A 17,830-nucleotide genomic window follows, 5' to 3' on the forward strand; every position below is an offset into this window, starting at 1 on the left:
GGTGCTTCTTGACCTGTGGAGAAAAGTTACAGAAAATCGAATCTCTGGCTTCTCTGAGGTAGAAAATTCCCTAGAAGTGAAGTAGGTGAGTTTCAAGCAGTCATACCTCAGGCTGACTATCCCTCTGGGTGGGGAGGACAGGACGGTGTGGGCATGTTGCCTCTGTTCTCCTGTGCCCACTGGATGATGATGTGTTGGTGACACCTGGCAAATACAGGGGAAACCACGTTGATGGAGCAGGTCTGTATCTCAAATGTTCATTTAGCCATGCCACACGGGCAGTGATCCTTGACCACTAGATACTGCAGATAAAATACCTTTTTCTCAGAGACCACAGGTTAAAACAGATTGTGTTCATGGAAGCTCAGGGCAGAAATTAAACATGTCTCCAAACAAATGGTCCATCAAAAATTAGTATTTTTAAAAAAATGATGATGACTTTCAAAGTAGAATCTTCATGAATCCTGTCAAGCAGAATAAGCTTTACAATATTTTGTTTAGAGGATCAAGAATACCTAGAAGAGTTATGAGATTTAGCCAAGATTACCACAGCTAGGCAATGAGCACATGGCATTGTGCATGTAGGCCCTCTGTTTATGAGATCATTCACAACTGTAGTTTTCATATAATGCATAAAGAAAGAAGCTAAGAGCCTGAAGAAATCACCCCCTCCCCATGGGACTCGCTGAACACTCACTATGTGCTAGGCATGCTTACAAAAGCTTTGATGTTCACAACTACCCCGTGCAATAAATGCTGCCATCGGCTTCATTTTAGAGATAAGGAAACAAGGAATAGGGAAGTTAAATGACTTGTACAAGTTCATAGAACTTTTGATGGAAAAGTGTGGGCTTGCCTGATGCCAGGGTGTGTAACTCTGCTATACTTCTTATTCCTGGTAGTGTGCCTCTAACTGCCCCTAGTTCCTCTTGGATCACTCACAAGGTCCCTTTGTGTAATCTGCTCTTATTACACTATTCCCTAAAGCCCTATCCTTTATTTTCTAATAAAAGAATAGTGATGTTTCAAGTAATTAAACAGTCCTTGACCATAGCAGTCAAGGGAACATTCCAGAGGCACATTCACAGGATTAGTTTTCTCTAGCACAGATATATTCTGTTTCTTTCAATGTAAAGGGATTGCACATCAGTATTAATTTACCAGATATTATTTTAAAAACCTATGTGCAAATAAAAACATTTTAATGATTGTTACAACAAATCTGAGTCATTCTATATAAAGTACAATCTTGTCTTTAAGCTAAAGCTAGGTGAAGACTAGCAAAGGTCACATTTATAATTTATTTTTAAATGAAAGCTTTGTAGCTCTGCATGCGCTTTGTATGTAATCATGTGGGTCCTTTGAGGGCGAATGCTCCTCATCCCTTCCCACAGTGCACTTGACTTGTACAGAATGCAAACAGCAGTCAAGGGCCACAGATCATCCCCTTTCAGTCTTCACAGCAACCCTGCAAAGTAAGTGATATTACTTATATCTCTGAGATAAAGAAATTTAGAATTTGAGCAGAGAAGTGAATTGCATGGCATCTCAGAGGTAAATGTAGTAGTGGTAGAAATTTATTACTACTACTAGAACTTGCTATATACGTAAACTTGCTATGTAAGTGAACCAGAAGCTAAGTACCTCTCATATGTTATTTAAATTTTCTGTGTGTGGGTGGAGGAAGGTTTATATATATTAAGCATATGCTCTGCCACTAAACTACACCCTCAGCCCCTTCATATTTATTTGTTTATTTGTCAGCCACGGGGCTTGAACTCAGGGCCCGAGCTCTTTTGCTCTAGGCTAGTGCCCCACTACTTTGAGCACCACTTCTGGTTTTCTGGTGGTTAACTGGAGATAAGAGACTCACGGACTTTCTTGTGCAGCTGGCTTTGAACTATGATTCTCAGATCTCAGTCTCCTAAGTAACTAGGATTACAGGCATGAGCTACCAGTGCCCGGCTCTCTCTACTAATTTAATTTGAAAACAAAACAAAACTTTATGGAAGTACATTGTCAAGTCTGCTCAGTTAATAAATGGTAGAACTAGGGTTGGAACCTGCTTGTCCAACACTAGCTGGCCATTATCCAGAACTCCCTTCTTGATAATGTCAGATTCCTGTTCTTCTCACTCTTCCATGCTGCCACACAACTGATAGAAGGCACAGGAAAAAAGTAAAAATAGACAAATGGAATTATATCAAGTTAAGAAGCTTCTACACAGCAAAAGAAATAATTAACAGAATTTAGTGATAATGTAGCTAGCTGGGCATGGTGGTACACACCCATAATCTCAGAACTTGGGAAACAGAAACAGGAGGAGCATAATTTTGAGGTCAACTAGGATTAATCACAGGACCCTGTCTCAAAGAACAAAAACTTGACATCCTCAAAACACAAAGAACTAAAAAAGTATGACCAATTCAATTCTTCCTAAATAATCAAAGTTTAAAAAGGAATGAAACAGACATTAGGAAGCTGTGCAAATAGCCAAAAAGTACATGAAAACTGCTTAATCTCAAAAGTCATCAGGGAAGTGCAAACTACAATCACAGTTAGATATCATCTTATTCCAGTTAGCTATAATCAAAAAAGACAAAATATAACAAGTGCCAACAAGGATATGGAGGAAGCATTATTTTACTCCCCTCCAAGTAGTTTATAGAACTCTAAATTATGGTAAAATTATGATGCCTCTCTCTCGGATGTGAGTGTATTTGTGCTAGATGAATTGATGCTAAGTGAAAGAATTTCCTTCCTCTGACCCCTATTTTACAGTAATGATAGCAGAAATAGTAAACATTCTGTAATGTTTGTCTCATGGCAGGCACTGTGCCACATAACACAACTCCACAAGGTAGCATTGGAATGGAGGAGATGGCTTTAGAAGATTTAGGAGATTGGCTACAGGTCAAAGTTCATAGTTGGCAGAGCCAAGATCTGCAACTGAGCCTGCTGGCATAGCAATCATTGAAGGGTTGTGCCCTACTACACATGTGTTGGAGAAATTTCTTTTCTTTGTGACTTTCTATCCCCCAAATGGAATAGAAAAGACCTTGACTGGTTTTAACTTCTTATAAAATGTACCCTTACTCATGGATTTATTAATTCAGTTTGACCAAGTATGACAAAAATTTTCAAAAATATTAACAGATTTCAAAACCTCAAATTTAAAATTCTCACAGGGACATGAAGCAGCATGATTGATAGAGAAGAGCTATGAGTTGGTCCTGTGTTACTGTCAGTCGTGTTTAACTTACTTTGTGAGCTGCTGTTTTTCTAACCCTTGGTTTTGTGAAAATGTGCCAAAGTATCCAAGAGCAAATAGTGTCCAAAAGGCAAAACAAAAGTTAATGAGCTTGATTTAAGGAAGTGGCTCTGTGGCTCAAGTGGTAGAGTGCTTGCCTTGAGCTCTAGGTCCAGAATTCAAACCCCACGACCGACAAAACAAACAAAAAATGTTGAAAAGTGGCATGTCTCTAATGGCAGTTGGGTGGCATTATGGCAAAACTGAATCAAACCTGTGGTGCACAGTACTGAACTTTTTTTCAGATTTTCTTCACTGATGATCTTCTTGGAACAATATTCCTGCAGATACTAAGGTTTACTCTACTATTTTGAACCTTTTCCAGGAATTAAACAAAAACAAAACAAAAGACAAACCAACGAACAAATTGGCCAATTAACAGTTAACAATCTAACAACTAAGCACTACTGTTTTCCCCAGCCCCTCCAAATTCATATGTTGAAACTCTAGCAGCCTTTCTCCCTGTGGCTACACTTGGCCTTATGAGGTCAAAAAGTGTGGGACCCTGATCCAATAGGATTAGTGTCCATACAAGAAGGGACACCAGAGGGCTGACACACATGTGTACCACCTCCTTTCTCTCTGTCTTGACCTGCATTCTTTCTTGCTATTGGTTGCACACAGAGGAAAGCCCTGGTGAAAAGACAGCCAGAAATGACCGTCTACAAACCAGGAAGAGAGCTGTCACCAGGAAGTAAATTGGCTGACACCTTGATTTTGGCCTTCCAGCCACCTTGATTTTGGCCTTCCAGCCTTTAGAATGGTGAGAAAATAAGTACCTGTTGTTGAACTCATCCAATCTATGTTATTTTGTTATGGCAACTTGAGCTGATTAATGAAAGAGCCCAGAGCTCTTAGTTTTCTATCTTAAACTGACAGAGAAAGGAATGCAGATAATTAGAAGTAAAAGCAAGTCACTGGAGAAAAAGGTAAAAGAAAGCTGTAATTAAGTAGGGCCTTTTTCTCTCCTTCCTCCTCACAGCCTTAGGCTAGAAAAGATGGAACTTACAGTGGTGTTTGTAAATATGTAGATCAGCTTTCTGGGTTACACATCTCTGGGAAGGGACTTACTCAGGGAACTCATTAAAACCCACTGTTCAGTAATCCAGGCACAAGCAAATGAATAAGTAAAATTTTACAAACCTTGAAATTGTTCAGAAGGGGATTTCCCCTATTTTCTAGATCGTGTCCAAAACATCTCTTGGTACCATATTTCAAAGACAGAGAAAGAGAACTCTAATTGAGGTTACCATCTTGGCCCATATGTTTTGGCATAGAGAGAGAAAGTTGTTGTTATTGTTTGAAAATTTTAACAAAATAGAAACTACAGTTTGGACATAAGTGAAACAATCACTAATACTAATTCATTATAATTTAAACCTTTGAGAACTGCTGTCTGAAACTATTATCTCAACTTAGGAGATAAGAGTTCCCAAGTTCTTTGATTCTACCTGTCTCCTTGTGACTCCACCCCTGGGCACTCCAGGGGCAGCTGCTAGACCAGTCCATAAATATGTGGAAAGCTTCAAGAATGCTGGCCCACCAGGAAAGCTGGTCTACCTGTAGGAGCTGGACAGCAAGTCTCTTTTTTTTTTTTTTTTTTTGTTGTTTGTTTGTTTAAGGGACATTCTTAAATGTTCTTATCTTTCTGGAGTAAACAAGTCTTTGAAAACATCCTCTCCAGCCCCATCTTAAAAAGGAATAGCAAGCTCGATTGCAAAGAAGTCTCTGCTGCTATAGAAAACACAACTAGGCAGACTCGAATGCTCTGGTGAAAAAATAAGCCAGAAGCCGACACAGCAATTCAGTGGATACTCTGTTGGTCCCGCCACTGTCAAAGCTCTCTGCTAGAGCCTCCCTAGTAACCAACACAAGGTGTCAAGGGATTCTGAGAAATCATGGACACTGAGATGACATACCGTGTTTTACATTTTGTTGTTGGGAAACAATATAAAAGCTGTTTAACTCACCCAGTCTATGTTATTTTGTTATGGCAATGAGCTGTACATGAACTGATGAGATAGGCAGCTAGTAAAAACCCAACAAGAGTGACTTCTCTGTACTCCGGAAGCAAAGGGGGAAAATTCATTTTGGCCACTGAGGTTTTGCTATAACTTGACTTTATATCAGATAGACAATATGGCATATGCTTTTCAATGTTCTTCCTACTCAAAGGCAGGGAGCAAAGCATTCAATAATTCTGCTATTGGAGCTGCCATTCTAGGCTAACATAGAAGTGTTGTCTCAGGCCTTTTGATACCTACCAAAGGGAAAAAATCCCCAGAAGGACACTCATTAACCTCTGACACCCATATTACTGGAACAATGTTCTTGCCAGGAGTTAGCTAATACCTGTATGTCTAAGCTGTTCTTTGCCACTGTCTAATGACAAGGTCATTCTTTCAGTCTGGCCAGCAGCTACTAATAGTAGCTGCTGAAATAGGCAACTGTCAACATGATTCCAGATCCATGGTATTATTTGAAACTTAGATTCTAGGAATGTTTTCTGGAAGCCACCATTACCCAACTTGCTGCCAGCAGGATGCCTTTTATTGTTGGCTATTCCTCTAAGGAATTTAATAAATATTCATTGACAGCATAGCATGATTCATTCAACCACTTTCATTTTTTATCCATGCCCCAGGAGGCTTTTAGACTTGCTGGGAACTCTGGAAGTTGCCAATACTTGACAATAACGGAGCTTTTGTGGGGTCTTTGCAGGAAGGGGTAGAGAAGAGAAAATAAGGTTCATGTCTGTTATTCTGAGCCACTTTCTGAATCTTATCAGGAATAATATACCAGTGTGATCACTGACACTGTTTACGTCTATGGGTATTCTCTGATAAACTATAAAAGACCCAATATACTTTTACATATATGATTAGGAATCAAGTTAATTTCTGGTGATTCATCAGACAGAAGTAATTTAATGTCAAGGTAATTCTTAAGTACTATTTAAATCTGGTCAGATACTTTGTATTCATTAATTTTCAAATTACCCATCAGTATGGAATTCTATAGGCCTTGAAAGAAAAAACAATTCAATTGGTCTATTCTTGGAGCTATAAATGACATAAATGAAGAGTGCTGTCCCTACACTCTTCAGCTCATGGCGCGTGTTCTACCGCTTGAGCCACAGCGCCACTTCCAATTTTCTGGTGGTTAATTGGAAATAACAGTCTCACAGACTTTCCTGCCTGGCTGGCTTTGAATTGTGATCCTCAGATCTCAGCCTCCTGAGTAGCTAGGATTATAGGCTCGAGCCACTGGTGCCCAGCTTAACTCTTCTGCTTTCTAAAGTACCACTATGAGCATCTTTTTCACAGAGAAGTTCAGCCTTGCTGATGAGTTGACCACATCACTTAAGAAATATCATACTTTTGGGCTGGGAATGGTAACAGTTGTTTGGAATCCCAGCTACTCCACAGGCAGGAAGACTGTGGTTCAGGGCTGGCCCAAGCAAAAGAGAGAGGTGTGGCTCAAGTGGTACAGTGCTTGCCTCCTAGGTGTGATTTTTGGCATGCTGCTTTTTTTCTTACTTCTACATTTCTGTAACTTATTCTCTATGTTTACATTTGACTTTGCCATATTTCTGGTTTGTCTGTCTACTTACTGGAAGGCCTGTGAAAGTGACTGGAGGAGACTGCCAAGAAATGCTGAAGCTGCTGCCATTAGGGGTGAACTTGGCTGATCCTGGAATGGTCACAGGGGGTGTGGCCTGTTAAATAGAAAACAGAGTTACTATGAGAGAACTTTTGTTTTCCCTTGGATTTAAGCTCTTATTACAAAGTAATTAATGGGAACATTGTCAATTGTATTAATAACTTAGGCTATCTCCTAGGCAGAGTCAAAGGTGGTAAGCAGGTACAGACTTTTTTCCCCTTATATTTTCCGGTCCTGGGGCTTGAACTCAGTGTTTTGGGTGCTGTCCCTGAGCCTCTTGGTACTTAAGGCTAGTACTCTACCACCTGTACCACAGCGCCATTTCCAGCTTTCTCTGAGTACTTTATTGGTGATAAGCGTTCCATGGATTTTCCTGCCCAGGCTGGCTTCAAATGGTAATCTTAAGATCTCAGCCTCCTGAATAGCAGGATTACAGGTATGAGCCACTGGTGCCCAGTTATGTAGAGTTTTTAAAAAATGTCCAAATAAAACCTCTCTAAGATACAGAAGGAAATGTTTATTGACGGTCAAATTTCAAAATTTTATTACACATACATATTCCTATTTTTAGCAGTTAACTTTTGCTCCCAGGCAGATGGATACTACTTTTTGGTTCAGATCAGAGTGACTGTACAATCTGTCCCTTGCAAGTCACCTGGTAAGCATGGTCAGTATGCACGAGGTAGAGGGTGGTAGGAGCTGAGCGGCTCAATGGTGTCATCAGTTTAGTGTCAGATTTGGCACAAGAAGTTTCTGTCCGGCTTGAGTCAGGGATGGGGAAAGTAGGAGGTGAAGCCAGGGACTGGGAGGGAGACACTGGGGCCAGGCTGCTCAGTCCATCTGCCATGGAGTCTGTGTTGAGCTTGATCTCGGTGTAGTAGAAATCTTCTTCTCCATCACTATAGTCAGAGTCTCCAACACGCCTAATGCAGAAGAGAGCAAAACAGATGGGCTCAGCCAATCTGTTGTCTTGCCTTGAAATCTTTTTTTTTTTTTGCGGATGCTGCTCCCTCAGTCTGGAATGTCCCCTCTCTCTTGTCTGCCTAGTTATCTTTCTCATCCACTCAACTATCCACTTTGAAGGAAGACTTCCTAACCTCTCCTCTTGTTTGAATGTTTTTTCTCAAAGCTCATGAATGTTACCCACCCCCCTCAAATTTAACATGTTCATGGTGTTTGGAAATGGTGTCTTTTGAGGGGTAATTAGGGCTATATGAGACCACAAGGGTGGGTCCCCTAGGACATCATTAGAGGAGCAAGACGGACTTAAGCTAGTAGGCTTTGCTCTATCTCACCATGTCACTTCCTCTGTCATATCATGATGTAGCAAGAAGAGCCTCATTAGAAACTGAGCAAAGATGTCAGTGCCATGGACTTGGACTTCCAGCCTTTAGGAATGTGGGTCATATAAACTATTCTTTATTAATTACCTGGTCTCAGGTATTTTATTACAGCAATAGAAAAGAAGCTATGACAACCTCTTAGAGTAATACATCTCCCCATCCACTTATTTAATCATCTGACCACAATTTATTGAGAATCTATCAAATTCAGATTGTTCTCTCTTGCTACTATAGTGAACAAAACATAGAATCTTAATGAAACTTAGTCTAATGGAGGAGGCAGATGAAACATCGGCAACAGAATGTACATTTAATATATTAGGCATTGATGAGACCAAAACAGAAAAATTAAGCAGCATAAGAATGTCTTTAAGCAAAATAAGTGATTGGATAGGAACACTGCATTTTATGTAGAGTAGTTGGAGGAAATCTCTGGAGATTACACGTAAGTAGACGCTTGCCAGAATTGAGTGAGGGAGAGACCACTCTTCTTGTGGGAAGAGCACAGGGAAGAGAAACACAAAGCCTTGGGTAAGAGGATCTGGAGCTTTCCACAGAGTGAAGAGAAGCCAGTGGCTGCTCATTTAGGAAACGAAGGCAGACAGAAGACCATGATGGGCTTCTGTACCTTTGTACAGTTTTCCTTTTTATTCTGATCCTTTTTAGAAGGATCACTGACTACTGTATGGAAACAGAAGACAGAAAGGCAAACATAGGCACAAAACAGCACTGAGGGGCTCCTTGCCACTAATAATCCTGTCGAAGCTGGACAGATGGGAGTGGGAGGAATGATGAAAAGTCAAAGTGTCTTTGAAGTAGAGACTTTTAGTGTGTGTTGAAGGTGAAGAGTTAAGTCCTTACAGCTAACTCTTAGCCTATGCTCTCTTTAAAGAATGTTTATCCCTGGAAGTAATTACTAGCCACATTTCTGCATTTTAGTTTATTCATTTATTTACTTTTAATCTTACTATGACGTTGATTCTTCAGGGCTCTATCTTGTTGGTCTTTGCACAACACCACACCCATCAGCATATCCTGACATGGAGTAGGGAACCTGTGAAAGTCTGAATGAATGATGCTGGAATTGTAGCACAGTGATTGAGACTACGGATTCTGGAGTTGGATTCACAGGCTTAAACTATGACAAACATTTTCTAACTGTGGGTATAATTTTGGCAACCTGCACTTAGGCCTCAGTTTCTTTCTTCATTTATCAAATGAGGACCAAGTGGTTAAATATGCCAGTGTTCAGAATTGTGTGTGACGCCTAATACATGGAAGACAAGGGCTTAGTAAATAAACATGAGGACTGTCAAAGGTCTCAGTGTTTATTCTCCCCAGGAAAAGTATCATCTCAGGTACCCACAAAGCTCTTCTTGTGGAGATGAAAGTGCACTTTCCCAGCCAGGCACTGGTGGCTCATGCCTGTAATTCTAGCTACATAGGAGGCTGAGATCTGAGGATTGTGGTTCAAACCCAGCCTGGCAGGAAACTCTGTGAGACTCTTATCTCCAATAAACCACCAGAAAAACCAGAAGTAGTGCTGTAGCTCAAGTGGTAGAGCATTAGCCTTGAGCTAAAGAGCTGAGGGACAGCGCTTAGGCCCAGAGTTCAAGCCCCACGACCGACAAAAAAAAAAAAAAAAGAAAAAAGAAGAAAGTGCACTTTCCCACAGAAAGTTTTGAATAGAAAAACAATGCATGACCTTAGAAAACACTTATTAGTGGGCTGGGAAGGTGGCTCAGTGGTAGAGCGCTTGTTTTGCATGCCTGAGGCCTTGGGTTCAATTCCTCAGCACCACATAAGCAAAAAGAAAAAAGCCGGAAGTGGCACTGTGGCTCAAGTGGTAGAGTGCTAGCCTTGAGCTGAAGAGCTGAGGGACAGTGCCCAGGCCCAGAGTTCAGGGCCCCACGACCGGACTCCCCCCCACCAAAAAAAAAAGAAAAAAAAAAAAGAAAAAGAAAACACTTATTAGATGTATTAGTTTCTCCAGAAGTGGTGTGGGTCTGGCACCTGGTTTTCTGGGATAGCTGAAGGAGTCCAGGGGCACCCCTCATCTCAAGGACACATCTGACAGCAGCCATAGATTGCTGACTTGGAACAAACTTGCTTCCTTTCTAATGATCCCTACATAGTACCTAAACTGCCCTCCCTGACCCTCTAGCCTTTCTACTTAGCTAAAACACTGGCTTCTCTGCCCCCCTTCCCTATCCCTGCCATTTCCTTTGAGCTCTGGGACTGAGGTACCTAGGGAATTATCTTTGGCTTATATCAGGTCTTGCTGGGCTTAACTTTCTGAGCAGCATACCATTGAAGACCTCAGAGAGAGGGATAAAGAATGAACCTATGTTCTATTCCTGTTCCTACTCCTTTCCAGTCTGGGGCAGGCTGAGTTGCTGCTGGCTGCCAAGTGCTACTAATAGACACACAGATCTGGGGGATATTGTGAGTCCTCCAGGACAGTCCTCAGGGTCAACTCCTGGTATACAAGAATGGAGTGAAAGAGAGAAACAGCATACTTTTCACATGGATGGAAGGCTATGAGACCCTTTCTCATACCCACAGTCAACATTTATTAAAAATAGTCCATTAGCCTACAGGTATGTAATCAAGTTCACAGATTAAGGTAAGTACTATGTACGCTCTCCCAGTCCATGACAAAGCTCAGGCCTCAGGCCTTACTCATTAGCCATGACGTCCTGCAAACCCAGACCCTTTCCTGGGCAGTGGCTGGCAGGGCTATGGACCATAATTCATCAAGGCAATTCTCAGTCCAAATTGGAAGCTAGGGAAACAACTGAAGTGGCTGCCTTTTGAATGTGACCCACCGTGAGTACACTCTGGGAACTCAGTGGAAAGTCATGTGATGCCACTTGTGGACTATAAATACATATACACATAGCCTGTGCTGCTGAGTGGGGTTGAAGAGGATTCCATTTTCTGGGAAGATAGGACTTTAAAACAAATACTGGGCCTGCTAGGTACAGTTTTGTGAAGTTCTTTCTAAACCTGTAGATTATGCTGAGCTGGTTTTGTTATGAGTTGTCCTAACTAAGATTTGAAAAAGGGAGACTCTGCAGGATTTCCTTCCTTGAAGGTATGGGGGAGAGGCATGAGGGCATTCTGTACTGTGGTATTTCACTATGGTATTCAGGATATTCAGGCAGATGCTACGGCTGGGGCAGCAGAAGCCCAGCCTGGGCCACACACCCAGTGCTTGGTCACTTGGGTGCCCTGCCCTATAGAAGGCTTTCATATGTTGTCTAGGACAAGCAAAAAAAGGTCAAAGCCATGTACATATGACCATATACGATGATGTTGAGTAAAATGACCCCCAAGACAGGGACACAAGTGGTTTTTTCTTTCTTGCTATTGTTTTTTATGTACTTGGAATGCACTATGTGATTCTTTTGTTTCTTTTGTACATTCTTCCCTCACAGTATAACCCCTGTTTTCACTGTATCTGATTCCATTGCCCTACATCTTGTATATACATTTTTATAATTTGGGAAGGGGAAGGGATATAACAAAATGCTTAAATAAGGATACAAGTCGACCCATTGTAACAATGAGATGTATAAGACACTATGTTGAAAACAAACTTTATAATTTCGGGGGAGGGGGGAGAGGGAGGATTTGGGGAGGTTGGGAGGGAAGGGATGATAGGGGAAAAACAAAGGAGGAGGTAACAATGCTCAAATAGGAAATATATTCTTACCCTACCCATGTAACTGTAACCCCTCTGTACAGTATTTTTAAAATAAAAAATATATATGGAAGAAAAAAAAGAGAAGGCTTTCATGTGGACTCAAACATTAGCCTGAGAATCAGGAAGCCAGAACCCTATTCTCTCCATCTTCACTGATGGAGCTGACCTCATACATTTAGCAAGATAACCTTCAAACGTTTTTCATCCTCTGCCTTTATGGCTTTTCGTGGATAATTCATTTCTTAAATTTATCCCTTACTAGGTAAAGTGACTGTTGCGCTTATTTCTCTGAATTCATCTGGTCAAAAGGACTCCTCTACCACTAAACATGTAGAGATGGTTGATCATGAATTTATATTTGCCTGATGCCACTGGATATGACTCAAGACCCTATCTTAAGTCCCAGATGCCTGGACAAGGGAGACTCTCAAATACTGCAGAACTGCCACTGTTCCTCTGCTTTCTACGTGCTGTGGCGGCCCAAAGCTGCATGTAAACTTTCCTTGGAAAGGTTGTGACATATAAGGAGGAAAAGTGTCGATTTTTACAAATCAAGTGCTTCTTTGAGCTAGCTCATCAGGCACCATCAGAACAGCAATACCAGAACTATAGCAGTTCTTAAATCCGGGGGAGGTCATCTATGCCTCGGAGGCCCAAAGCCATGAATACTTTCTACTGCAAAAAAAAAACAAAAGTATGCTTCATTTTATGGACAATTTCAAGAGACTCAAAGACACTTTGGAGTGCAATCAGAGTTCCCAGCTTCAGAACTCACAGTCAAGTTCTTTTTATTCTGTGAGTATCTCCCACACACGTTTTATCTTTGACTCTCACACATGACCCAGCAGATACTACTAGGGATTTGAGAGGCAACAGAGGCTCTGAGCAGGGACTTGCCTAATGTGAGTTAGTAAGTAAATGTTCTTTGCCTGGGATGTACCAGGCTATAACTGGCAGTGGTTGTCTCTGTGGAGATATGAAGAGCAAACCAGCCCAATGTGCAAACTTCTATGGCATAGCAGTGGTATGTGATGTCAGAGTAGAGATGGCAGAGCTAAACTGATGGCAGCTGTGCTAAGCTCCTGAGAGAGGGCTGCCTTACCCGAGATGAATGGTCCGGATGTGTTTTTGGATACCTGCGGCAGTGCTCAGCACCTTGCCACAGTTCTTCCAGAGGCATTTAAACATCACCTTCATGGAGTTCTATGAAGAGACAAGATAGTTACAGTAGCATGAAAACCAACCCCTCCACATTTGCATTCTGCCATCCCAACATATGTTTTTTTCTCTTTATTAGAGAAGTAATAGCTCCCCACATTCTTGATTTCTTCCCCTCTCCAACCAACTTCTCAACACCCTGGTAATCCTCTGGATTGCTTATCTCTTTAGGCTTAGGGGTACAATGACTTTCACTGATTGTTTGCCCTTGATACTGTACTACATAATTCCCTACTGACTTGTCCTACCCAGTCTATAACTTTATTAAGCCCTTTATTAAGCCTATTAAGTCTATAACTAACTTTATTAAGCTCTTCTGAGGATACAAGGGAGTACCCCTTGTATCTACCAGGGGTTGGTTGATGCAGAGGAAACGCTGGTCATAAAAAACATGAGTCATAGGGCTGAGAAGGTGGCTCAGTGGTAGAGTGCTTGCTTCTAGAGTGCATGCCTGAGGCCCTGGATCGATTCCTCAGCACCACAAAAGCAGAAAAAGCCAGAAGTGGCACTGTGGCTCAAGTGGTAGAGTACTTGCCTTGAGCTGAAGAGCTGAGAGACAGTGCCCAGGCCCAGAGTTCAGGCCCCATGACCGACAAAAACAAACAGACATACAAAAAAGACCAAAACAAAACATGAGTCATGCCAGGCACTGGTGGCTCACATGTGTAATCCTAGCTAGGCAGGAGTTTGAGATCTGAGCATTGCTGTTGGGAGCCAGCAGGAAAGTCCATGAGACTGTTAACTCTAGTTAATCACCAAAAAGCCAGAAGTGGAGCTTTGGCTCTACTGGTAGAGCACAAGCCATGAGCAAAATTAAATAAACAAATAAATAAATAAAGCTCAAGGACATTACCCACCCAGGCCTTGAGTTCAAGTCATAGGACTGGGACAAAAAACAAAAACAAACAACAATGACAATGAAATAAAACAAAACATGAGTAACATTTAGGAAAGAATAACTCTTTTTTCATGTTTATTTCTTACTTTTAATCTTACAAAGCTAGTTCTTAAGAAATACCAACCTAAAATTGCTTGACTAACTTTGAACCATCTCAACTTTAATGAAGTCGAATGGCTTCTATATAGGCCAAGGGTGTTCCTGCATCAAAGCCCAAGGCCCCTTAAGTTGTAGCTTAATACTTTTCAAAGGCTACTCGCTTCATCCAGTTGAAACCAATCCTTTGTCTGCAGACAGACAAGTTGCTGTTACACTGAAGGAAAGCAAGCCATGGGAGGAGGAAAATGTTAAAAAAAAAAAAAGCTAAATAAACAACACCCAGATGGCTGCACAGGTCCAAGCTCGCCCAAGGAAGCCAAACTAAGCAAAGCTGCTGGCAGAGTGGCAGCAGTCAAGTATGAAGGGCCCATCTGTGCTTCAATGCCGGCCTCTCCTCACAACTCTCACAGATGTTCACAAAGCTGGAATGTCCACAAATGCATGGAACAACAGCTGAAAATTCACCCCCAATGGAAAACACACAAAGTCAATGTCAACTGACATCAGATCTCATGGAACAGACCTCTTCCTATAAAGCATCTGAGGAGAGAGGAAAGGCAGAAAGAGGCCAGTGTTGACTGGAATCCACTATGTACCCAGTCCTGTACTAAGAACTTCAATCCATTTTCTTCATTTAACATTCACAACACCCCAATGGGAAGCTGAAACTTTGAGCAGCTACAAACAACTACAATGGGAGATGCACTCTTTAGAATAACCCAAGTCTAGTTCTGAAGGCTTCAACAGTTGCAAAGAACTTTCTTTTTTTTTTTGTTGTTGTTGTTCCTGGGGCTTGAACTCTGGGTTTGGGCGCTGTCCCTGCGCTCTTCAGCTCAAGGCAAGTGTTCTACCACTTGAGCCACAGCGCCATTTCCACAAAGAACTTTCTAGAGATTATCTTTGTAGTAGTTTTCAGGCTGGTTTGGAAAGACCAACTGCTTTAGGGTATAAGCTAAGATCATCCAAGTTTGAGACTCATTTTTTTTTTTTTTAATAAAGAGACAGAGAGAGGGCCTTTTGTGTAGCCTGGCCTGGAATAAGTCAAGATTTGATTATGGTGTGTGCCACCACACCTAGTATTCAATTCTATTTTCAAATTGTTTTATGCTTGCAATACATGCAGTAGCTTCTGTTTTCCTGACTCCAGATTACCATGTAGGAACAAGAAACATGGCTTGGTTTCAAAGTATTAATATGGCATGCTTAGGAATAAATTCAATTAAAGCTATATTCCGGAATTTACAAGCAGTCCTATTCCTATACTAGCAGCCTTGGATTTGTGTTATTTGCCTTTTCTGAGGCAACTGAGACTATCAGGTTTATTTTTAACAGGGTGGCTGAGGGATGTGTACGTTTGTGTGCATATAGGGGGGGTAGAGCTGGGCATTTATAGTTCACATTTTTCCAGAGTAGACTAGGTTTCTTGAGAGCTGGAGGAGGATCCAATTATTCTGTGCAGGTGAGTTTTTCACATTGAATATACTTTCTCAGCCTGTCTCCTGGGGACCCATTCCCCTTGGCAGAGGCGCCAATGGCTGTCAGGATCAAGAGGTCCACTCAGACCTCAACAAATGCTGAAAGACTGAGATGTGAACTGCATTTTTTTTTTTTTTTTGGCTTGAATTCAGGGCCTGGAGGCTGTTCCTGAGCCTCTCTGTACTCAAGGATAGAGCTCTACCCCTTGAGTCACAGCACCGCTTTTGGCTTTTCTGTGTAGTTTAATGGAGATTAGAGTCTCATGGAATTTCCTGCCCTTGTCTGGCTTTGAACCGTGATCCTCGGATCTCAGCCTCCTGAGTAGCTAGGATTACAGATGTGAGCCACTGGCGCCTGGCTTGAGCTGCTATTATTTTAAAGTTAGTTAAGCAGCTGGTGGGGTTTCAGTTATTTCCTTAATTAGGGAAGTAGCTTTATAAGTTTATCACCTTATTTCTATGGGTTTTGCTTTCTTTATTTGTAAAATGAAAGAACCAAATGAGATGAGTACTTTTGGATCTTCAAGGTGTGCAAAGTAGTGAGTTCAAATATTCAAATATATACCAGCACTCACCTATATTCACTCTTTATTGATGTTGTGGTGATGAGTAAATTATATGTAAAGATCAACAAAGAGATCTTTGTAAATGGAATAACATAGAAAATATATTTTTCCTCTTCTGGCTTCTTTTCTGGCAGCATAATGCTTTTGAAATTCATTCATTGTTTTGTATATCAGAAGTTTTACCCCATCTTAGAAAGGAGAAGAATTCCACAGCAGAACATGCTGCAGTTTGCTTCTCCATTTGCCTGTGGATGGACATTTGGGTTGGTTCCAGTTTGGGGTGATAATGAATAAAGCTGCTATGAACATTTGTCTACACATTTGTGTGTGTGTGTGTGTGTGTGTGTGTGTGTGTGTGTGTGTGTGTGTGTGTGTGTGTGTGTGTGTGTGTGTGTGTGTGTGTGTGTGTGTGTGTGCATGTGTTTTCCTATGTCTGAGGTAAATACATATCCAAGAGTGAAATTGCTGGGTCATATGGTAAATGCATATTCTACTTTGTAAGGAATTGTCAAACTGTTTTTCAAGGTATTTATGCCATGTTACATTTCTACCAGCAATGAATGAGCATTCCTGCTGCCAGTGTTTGGTCTTTTGTACTGGAAATACACACTGTGTGATTCCATTGAGTCAAAGTTCTACAGGAGTCAATATGAATAGAGTGTGAGAAGTCAGAAGAGTGGTAGCTTGTCTGAAGTGCGAGGCCACCTGACTGCAGAGGGTGAGAGGAGCACTGGCTTTCTCACTGACTGGTATGCTAAAGTTGGGCTCACTGTATTTTGTGAAAACTGGAGCTGAGACTGGTTTAAAATGATTTCTGCAACAACAACAAATAGATTCCTGAGTGAATTGAAATCCCTAGTGGTTGTGCAGTTTCTCAATCGGTGGATTCTAGAAGTGTGTCTCATCTTTGGGGACCTCTCTTCATTTCCAGATGAGACTGAGTGATCCTCAAATGTGGAAAAATCAACACTGCACTGGATGATATCTGAAGTCCTTGGAACCCCAGTGCCCAAATCCTATAGCCAGTATGGCTGGCTGTTCAAAGAACCTGTTAACTAAATTGCTCAGATCTCTCTGATCTTTACCCCGGTCTGGTTGGCAGGCTGTCATCATAATGAAACCCAAGCAGATGACCCTAGCTGTGCTGCTTTGCCCTGTCCTTTCTGGCCCCACAACAGTGGCTCTACCTCTGGGGCTACACTCCTTGTAGGATGCACTCTCTGTACAAAATTAGTGGGTTAAAAATTAATTTAGCAGAGCCTGGTAACATACTTATTTGTGAGGGTTTTCTGGGTTTGTTTTCTTTTTGAAGCAGTCATTCACAATTTAAAGTGATTTGTTGCTTTCTCATTCTGAAAGACTGAAAATGAGGAGTGCAGTAAATGATTAATCCATTGTTTACTACTGGCACAGCACAGCTCTTGTGGGAGCACCTAATGTTAACACTTTCAACTGTGACTTGAGATCCCCCAATACAAGGTAAAACTGTTCCTTGTTAAGACACCTGTGACATATATAAAAATGATGAATGAAGGCTGGGATTTAGTAA

The 17,830-nt window shown here is 41.4% G+C and overlaps 1 protein-coding gene across 1 annotated transcript in view; it reads right to left on the reverse strand.

Moving 5' to 3' along the window:
* Znf704 (zinc finger protein 704) overlaps positions 1 to 17,830 on the reverse strand; it is a 187,216-nt gene that overhangs the window by 14,792 nt on the left and 154,594 nt on the right. The window contains exons 5-8 of the mRNA XM_069990974.1: positions 13,128 to 13,228; positions 7,629 to 7,896; positions 6,924 to 7,028; positions 107 to 204 (exon numbers count right to left, since the gene is read on the reverse strand). Of these exons, the coding sequence (XP_069847075.1) occupies positions 107 to 204; positions 6,924 to 7,028; positions 7,629 to 7,896; positions 13,128 to 13,228 (572 nt within the window). The remainder of the gene's footprint in view (positions 1 to 106; positions 205 to 6,923; positions 7,029 to 7,628; positions 7,897 to 13,127; positions 13,229 to 17,830) is intronic.

Source organism: Dipodomys merriami, unplaced genomic scaffold (assembly GCF_024711535.1).
Source record: "Dipodomys merriami isolate MVZ:Mamm:240054 unplaced genomic scaffold, mDipMer1.0.p SCAF_4, whole genome shotgun sequence".
In the NCBI taxonomy this organism is placed as follows: domain Eukaryota; kingdom Metazoa; phylum Chordata; class Mammalia; order Rodentia; family Heteromyidae; genus Dipodomys; species Dipodomys merriami.